The sequence below is a fragment of the Liolophura sinensis genome, chromosome 6 (assembly GCF_032854445.1).
Source record: "Liolophura sinensis isolate JHLJ2023 chromosome 6, CUHK_Ljap_v2, whole genome shotgun sequence".
Taxonomy (NCBI): Eukaryota; Metazoa; Mollusca; class Polyplacophora; order Chitonida; family Chitonidae; genus Liolophura; species Liolophura sinensis.
In genome coordinates, this window is record NC_088300.1 from 77,077,110 (window position 1) to 77,086,165 (window position 9,056).

Here is a 9,056-nt window from a genome sequence, read left to right on the forward strand (position 1 = left end):
ATTGTTTAAGCTCAGACAGATTGGGGTATACAGTCTGGTTCTGAGTTGGCATGAACTCCATTTGATGGCCAGAAAAATAGAAGTTTGGGTTAATCGGTTAAGTTCTGCTTCTCAGTGTGTTTATTCTGCATGGTGTACCTTAGGGTTGACTTCTTGGACCGTTACTTTTTCTGTATTTGTAAATGATATCAATGTTGATATTAAATCCGAAACGAGTGTTTTTGCTGATGATACATCTTTGTATGAACCTATTGTAAATGTTGCTGACTCCCAAAATAAGTTAAATAGAGATTTAAAGCGGCTGGAGTTCTGGGCACATCAGTGGGTTGTTAATTTTAATGCTCTTAAGACCGTGTCTCTTCTTGTATCATTGAGGAATAATCCAGCTTACCTTAATCTGACAATTATTCTGTCTCATAAACATCTGGGTATAACACTTCAGCACAATGGCAAATGGGATATCTACTTCAGGGAACTAATATGTATAAGTAATATAAAATTATGCATGATGACTAGAGCTAAAAGGACATTAAGCAGAAAGTGTATGATTAATAGATTTTGTAGTATAATTCGATCGGCCTTAGAATATGGCAATGTATTATTTGACAATTGCAGAATTACCTTGTCTCAAAAATTGGAAAATGTACAACAACGAGCTGCTCTGTTATGTACAGGGGGATTAAGACGAACACCATATGCGACATTAATGAATGAACTAAACTGGGAACTTCTACATGTTCGTCGAAAAATCAACAGAAATACTTCTCTTTTCAAAAATACTTAACAACTTAACCCCAAATTACCTTAAAGATCTTTTTACAAATAGAAATGACATAAATGCAAGGTATGCTTTGAGAAACAACCCAAATTTACGTCTATTCAATTGCCGTTTTTTCTCTTTTTCGTCGTCGTTTTATGGTGTCCATGCACAGATCAATGATGTCATCTAGTGCCCTGGTATCCATGCACAGATCAATGATGTCATCTAGTGCCCTGGTATCCAAGCACAGATCAATGATGTCATCTAGTGTCCTGGTATCCATGCACAGATCAATGATGTCATCTAGTGTCCTGGTATCCATGCACAGATCAATGGTGTCATCTAGTGTCCTGGTATCCATGCACAGATCAGTGATGTCATCAATTGTCCTAGTATCCATGCACAGATCAATGATGTCATCTAGTGTCCTGGTATCCATGCACAGATCAATGATGTCATCTAGTGTCCTGGTATCCATGCACTCATCAATGATATCATCCAACTTATTCGTCAGAAACGTACAATTAATTTACTGTTGAAAGGCTCAACAGACTTAGACCAAAGTGATAACGTATTATTCCTTAAGAACGTGCACACTCACATGAACGCCACAGAGAGATTTAGAGAGAATTAATCTAGAAACGATTAACAGATAATTAAAAAGTGAAGCCTACATCCTTATTACTTTTACGTTTACATTTAATTATTTACGAAAATAATAATGTGTATAAAGTATGTAATGCTGTGCTGTTAAATTCTTGAAATTGTACAAGGTCACATGTGAACTAGTGCTCAAAAGAAAGTATAAACCAAAACAAATACATAAAAATCGCGCAAAGTAAAAAATTGAGAAATTATCCATGATGAGCCCTATTACCCGTGTAAACGCCGATCCATCCAGGGAACAAACTGGCCCAACAAAGCAAGATTTGCCTAAACTTGGCCCTTCCACGTGTAACACGACATGAACGTGCATTTTGGCGGTATAAATGAGTCGACGGGAAACGTTAGGAACACAGTCGTCAGAAAAACACCAGAGGTATGCCACGTTTGAGCCAAGTTGAGTGAAAGAGAGCTGTCGGTATGGCCCAGCAAGGAGCGACCAACGCCGCCATTGCCAGAACCTTTGGTTGCACAAGAGCAACTATCGTCAGGCTTATGCAGCGACTCCGGCAGACAGGCGTTACATCCGACAGGCCTAGGAGCGGTCGACCACGCGTCACCACCCCCGCTGAAGATCGACACATCCGGACCATTCACCTCCGCAATCGGAACGTAACGGCAACGTCAACGGCGGCGACGGCACTAGGGCACACGATTAGTCGACACACAGTCTACCGTTGACTACGTCAACACGGTATTAGGGCACGTCGACCGTATTGTGGAGTTTATCTGACGCCTCAAAATCAACGTCGTCGGCTGATATGGGCCAGGCGCGTTCTACGCTGGCAGAGGCGTGAATGGGCACGGGTAATGTTCTCCGACGAGAGCAGGTTTTGCGTGTACAAAAATGACGGTTGGGCTAGGGTATACAGGCGTGTAGGAGAACGTTTGGTGCCAAATTGCGTTCAGCAAGTTCGAGCGTTTGGAGGTGGTAGTGTGATGGTGTGGGGAGGCATCTGTGGCGATCTGAAGACGAGGCTGGTGGTGATTCATGGGAACCTCAATGCTCGCAGATACACGGATGAAGTTTTACGACCGGTTGTAATGCCATTCATCCACCAACAGCAAAGAGGAATTTTGTACCAGCATGATAATGCAAGACCTCATACTTGCATTATCGCCAACATCGATCTCTTACCATGGCCGGCATGTTCACCCGACCTCAGTCCAATTGAGCACTTGTGGGGCCACCTGGGCAGACAAGTCAGAAGACTGCCAGTGCCACCTGTGACCGTTCAACAGCTGGAAGAGTGTCTCCAACAAGAATGGCAACGAATCACACCTAACGTCATTCGACGTCTGATGTCATCAATGCGTCGACGTGTTGTGGCCTGCATCAATGCCAGTGGAGGACACACTCGCTACTGAGCATGATTTGAATGACATTTCCAGAGGGAAAAATGCTTCATTTGAATTTTGCAAATGTGTAAATGTTCTGTTGACACCACATCTCTTTGACTGACCATCAAACCAAACCTTCACCATTTAATGAACTGTATGTATGGACGTTTCAGGTGAAATGGAATATTCTTATGGAATTAAAAATAATTTCAAATATATTTCTTTCCGTTTTTATTTGATGTCTGATCAAACAGCTGTATACTTTCTTTTGAGCACTAGTTTATATGTGTGCCATGTACCTTTGTATTGTTTAAAGAGGAGTCCCACTTGTGGCCAACGGCTGTTGGGAATCCTCTATAAATAAACTGTACTCGCGTTTGAACGTGACAAAATATCCGCCCTCAAGGATGTGATGAAGAAGGCCTATGCTGTACATTTTGGCACAAATTTAGTTTTCGGATTGCTTCCATTTTTTACATGTACATATCATTTACTTCCTTTCCGTTTAAATACCGATATCATGAATAATTCTTTGTGAATTGTGAAATATTTACTCTAATAGCGTATGCGGATAAACTGAACAGTTGGGTCGTGGAGAGATGGTGGAGTCGTACACAGGCAATCGAACGACTGTCCCAGTCAATTATAGGCGAGGGTTCATGGGCTGCTCAGGTCCCCGAAGCCCCGAGATTCCAGACGTCCGGAGATATGCTCTAAATGCCTCTTCGACCAATTAAAGTAAATACAAACAGATGTACGAAGCCTTTAATTTTAACATATTGAAAATCTGTGCGCTAAGATGAAGATCTTCTGAACTCGGAGCTAGAAGCATTCACAAAATGGCAAAGGGAAATTCTTGTGTAGGGGGCACGGGTGGACACCGCCCCCTCCTCAAGCTTCCTACGCCACTCATTTGTATCATGTGTATCAAATTAATGGTTACTAAAATAATAGCTTTCAAACGATGAGTAAGCATAAGACCCATTTCAGACAAGCATATGAAATAGGAAATGAAAACTAAAAACAGCAAAAACGATCACAATTATCTGTAGTAATTATCAAAGCCAGCGAGTGAAATGTTTGTGTTCCCCCTACAGAGCCTCGTTCCTATGCACTCGTATTTTACAAATTGTATATATTAACTAATGGTTTAGTAAATGTACGAGTTACCGTGACGTCTGATTAACGTCACTGTATCTTGCTCTGACAAGAAATTCCTATCAAGAACAGCCAATCAAATGATGACAAATTCCCTCGTCAACTTTCACTTCCGGTTTTAATTTCAACACGATGAGTGAATGTCTTCGGAAAATGTGTGCGGAAAGAAACATTTACAGTCATTATGGCTATTTAAAAATGAAGTATGGCGGTGTTAGGAGCAGTATGAACTCACCAGCTCTGTTACTGTTTGTGTTTCTATCAGGGGCTTTGCTGACTTACCTAGTAACACTCGTGCCATGGGCAGAAATATTGGGAGGGAAACGTCAGGAAATGACAGCCGGTGACAGAGGATACCACGAGACATCTGTCATGTTGCGGGGTAGACAACAACACCCTGTCAACTCAGGTAAACGGTATTGTTGACTGATAGAAACAGCACTACAGCAGTATATATATTGCTTTAATTGTCGTACGTAATTTGTTTGTCTATACAATATGATAATGTGTGGTTCAACTCTTGGATGTGCTTAGTCAGCGTTTTGACACCCATTAATAGATCGACAGGCCATATTGAAAATAGAAATAGATTAGCTCTCGTGTCGTATGCTGGTAGATGGAAAGGTATAGAGTGAAAGCTAACAGAATTGGTGACTTAGCTCTTATTCCTTTGCTAAACATTTCCCCCTCCACGCTATACATTCACTTGTCAAGAAATGCGCGAAATCAACGCAGGCTGGAGGTGAAGACGAGAGATTCTGCATAAAGTAAACTAATTGAAAGGTTTATACTAGGCTAGTTTGATCAATGATTAGCTCAGAGGGGTGTAAAGGGAAACTGCGAGCAGTCTCAAATACTGTAAATATACTGTGTATATCATATTTTAACATTACCATGTGAAATACCGATAATGTGGTGTCGAAACTAACTGTGGTGTTGTTACCCTGGGTTTCACATTGGCCAGTCCAAATCAGGCACCAGCTAACCTGTTATGGATGTTAACTGTCCTTACTATTTGGCCTATAGTCCTCCCACAAAAACTAGGAAACTTTACACTTTACTGTGAACATGTAGGCCTATGCACTATGATTACCATGTTGTCAGGTTGTTTCTGATCTTCATAAAGTAGAATCCCAAGTAATCAGAAAGTTACACATAGGCAATTTCTAAATGATATCAAGCACTATGGTACGTTTAGTTTAATTCATTTGTTGAATCAGTGTTTATAGTGCATGCCTCTTTTGTTTATTTCAGATTTGAAAGCAGAAGCCCTAGCAGCCTTGAATTTAGCCCTGGATATGCAGGCTCAGGGAAAGAAGGAGAAGGCATTGAAATTATTTCAACATGCACTTGTTTTGGATCCTTCTCATGCAGATATTTTAATAGAATATGGTGAATTTTTAGAAAAGCATGAGCGCGATGTTTTAACTGCAGATCATTTATACAGGAAAGCTCTAATTGTAAGCCCTGGTCACAGCCGTGCTCTGGCCAATAGGCAGAGGACCCAGCCTCTGGTGGAGGAAATTGACCAAACCAAGTTTAACAGAATTGACAAGAAGAGAGACATGCTGTATAAGGTGCCAGGAAATCATCCGGGCCTAAGGAGAATGAAAAAAGAGGCATACTTCATGAATATATATCACAGTAATGCCATTGAAGGGAATACATTAACACTGGCCCAGACACGATCTATAATAGAGACGAAAATAGCAGTAGGTGGTAAGAGTCTTGTTGAACAGAATGAAGTGCTAGGACTGCATGCAGCTCTTTCGTATATCAACAGCACCCTAATACACAGAGTAGGAGAGATAACTCTGACTGATATTCTGGAAATTCACAAGAGAGTTCTAGGATTTGTGGACCTGGAAGAGGCTGGAAGGTTCAGGACATCACAAGTGTACGTTGGTGATTACCAGCCCCCAGGCCCTCTGGAGCTGAATCATTTAATGGAGGAATTTATGGAATGGTTAAACTCTGACGAGGCTTTAAAACTTCATCCTATAGAGTACGCTGCATTGGCCCATTACAAACTTGTCATCATTCATCCATTTTTTGATGGCAATGGAAGGACTTCCAGACTTCTTATGAATCTCATTCTAATGCAGGCTGGATTCCCTGCTGTTACTATTCGTGTGGAAGACCGGCTACGATATTATGAAACCCTGAATATAGCCAATAATGGTGATGTTCGGCCATTTATAAGATTTATCGCAGAATGTGCAGAGACCATGCTGGATCAGTTCTTGTACTCCACTGTGGAGAATCCTAAGGAGAATTTTCCTCAGTTATCAAACAGTAATCGCTCTGGGGATAGGGTTATAACTATAGAAAGTTCTCCTTAGCTTAGCCCATTTTTTTTCATGTTTTCTGTGTTGTTTTGAGATTAAATGTGTGAATCTGTGAATGAGTTTAATAGTGATATTAAAATGGTGCAATACTGTGAGTAATATATGTCATCATATATGTTGATGACCATTGTTGTTTTGCCAAAATCAGAAGTAGGTAGAAAATGTGATACTGTAATATTGATGGTTGTTAAAAATCCATTGTTAAATCCTTCAGCTTGTTCTTCAGGTGACGAGTATTTTAAGAATTATTTGCCAGTTGTCAATGTAGGTTTTCACATTCACTTTGCATAGCTTATGATTTTGATTTCTTTTCTCATATATTCTCTAATTAACATTGTCATTAGAGTGTCCTTTTATTGCATAATTTATGATAAAACTATTGTCATTGTCACAATAAAGTAAATGACTGAATTATTTAATGCACAGCTTGGCCAAAGCTTTTCGGACTGATATTCTGTGCCAGATTGCGCTTTAAATGAATAGTTAGTGATATAATTTGTTGAGTTCCACACACACACACACACACATTTGGTGAATGTTGTTACTTAACCATGTTCTGCTTTAATAAGACACCAAATTATCAAGTATCTCTTTGTATTTCAAGAATAACCAGAAAACTAAATGTTATGACTCCTCACCATCGCTAAATTGACTGCTGAACTAAAACTAAATGCTATGACCCCTCATCGTCGCTAAATTGACTGCTGAGCGTAATGTGAAGAAGCTGAACATTTTTCTTTGTATTAGTTCACTTTTCAGTATAATTGAAAAGATAATTATGAAGAAAGGTAAAATTTACATACATCTTGCTGTTTGCTACTGGTAGACCACTTCTTGTTTTGTTATGTAACAGTCGGTCATGCACAAAACTTTCCCTCGTGGTATTTTGTCTTATTTCCTTCATCAAGAAATTCACAAATGAAGCTTCTTTATATATTGTCTACATGTATGTACAACACTGTTTCAGCACACTGTTCAAAAAATGTCTCCTTGTCTCTGTCTCAGTCAGGAACACTTAAAAACAACATGCTGTTAAATCTTGTTGGGGACACCAGATTAATACCAGATTGTGGCTACATGTGTAGCGATTACTGTAAATCTTCAGCATTTTATACCACTAAAGTACTTTTATAAATATAATTTGTATGTATCACTAAAGATGCAGCCTTCATAAAACTGTGCAAATTATTTATCTACACCCCACAGTGCTCAGAATGTTTCAAAATATTGGTTACTGTGGAGGTTGAAAAGGTTGAAGAATTAAGGTATATACCAAATTTGTTCATGCATGTATCCTATCAGTGGTAAACTAACCATATTCTCAGTCAGTGATGTTTGAGTTACAGACACTTTCATAGGTGCTCTCCATGTAGGGGTGTTTGTTAAGTTGAGCACGGATAATCACAGCACTAAAGCAGCAATGAGAACCTTGTATACATGCATTCTCATTAGCCTTTTTAAAATTAATACTGATTGTATTAACTACCAGTAGTGGTAAACTTCCTCATACAGCATTGTTATCAGTAAATCCCATCTGCTCAGTGGTGGACGGAGCTCTGTTATCTGGATTGTGCAGAACAAAATTTAAATTTATCATCAAGAACAGGTGAGAAAATAACATGAAATCATGTGCTCAGTATTTGTTAACTGTTCAAGTGCATTGTTTTAAAAATAGCTAGTATTTGATTCTCATGGCCAAAATATTCAAATCGGCTCTATGAAGTGGATAGGGTAGGGGAGGTGGGGGTGGGGGGTGTCAGAGTTGTCATGTTTTCACTTTACATTAGCTTTTTTTTCACTTTCGGTTTGAATGTTATTTAAATATTCCCAAGCTACGCAATCACAGATCTGAAAAAGTGAGCTTTTTTTTCTGTGTTATCTTCATACCCTAAAGTGTTTCATAGTATTGCATGTGTCTTAGAATTTCCTTGTTCATGTCTTCCTGACATGATGTAGGGTTTGCGATACTGGCATAGACCTGCTGTGAAGCATTTTCTACCTCCATGATGTTTGTGAAGATTAAGTGTGTATTGTGTGACTGAAGGAGGATGAGCATTTGTTGTATGAATGTCAAACTTTACAAGTACCGTCATATTTGTATACCAGGAAGGAATAGTCCGGTGATATGAGGAAAGTTAGCCTTTGAACTACATTGTTTGTCTGTGTCTCTGTGCCCTGATTACGTGTGAACTTCACTGTGGTTATTGTGACGGGTAAAGTGTTTGCATTTATGTTATGTATGGATAAACAAGGTGATCTGTTTTCTGTATGTATGATTGCCAAACACTAAGCTTTGGTCACTTACACTTTATACACCTATAAATAGTCCTGCTATGAAATGTTATATATTACTTGTACAGAGAGGGATATTGTAAATAAATACATATATTTATTATATCAGTTCTTTCTGCCTTACTGTCTCAGAAACTTACAATCACATACACGCATTTTCAAGTTGATGTTCTCGATGTAAAGCCAATTCAAAATTCATACAGTTTTCATTCAGTGTGTGAAGGAGCATTAGTACCATGAAGGATAAATGAATAGGCAACATTAAACAAAGAGCATGGTTTTAAGGAACATGAAGAAATGCCTGCCAACAGTGAGAAAAAAAAAGTAATTTTTGAGGCATATGTTATATTTCTTAATAACCACTCAACAGTATGCATATTTTCCATTAATGGTTGGAAATATTCAGACATCACGTAATCGATGAACATATGGGGAACACGGGATCGGCTTAGTGCCCTGATTTTGGCCCAACCCCCAAAGGACAGTTGTTATCG

The 9,056-nt window shown here is 39.2% G+C and overlaps 1 protein-coding gene across 1 annotated transcript; it reads left to right on the forward strand.

Annotated features, from left to right (window-relative positions):
• Window positions 1-4,053: 4,053 nt before the first annotated feature.
• Window positions 4,054-8,667, forward strand: LOC135467916 (protein adenylyltransferase FICD-like). The gene is made up of 2 exons (XM_064745843.1): window positions 4,054-4,331; window positions 5,177-8,667. The coding sequence occupies exons 1-2, from the start codon at window positions 4,055-4,057 to the stop codon at window positions 6,262-6,264; spliced, it is 1,365 nt and encodes a 454-aa protein (XP_064601913.1). The 5' UTR covers window position 4,054; the 3' UTR covers window positions 6,265-8,667.
• The last annotated feature ends 389 nt before the right edge of the window (window positions 8,668-9,056 follow it).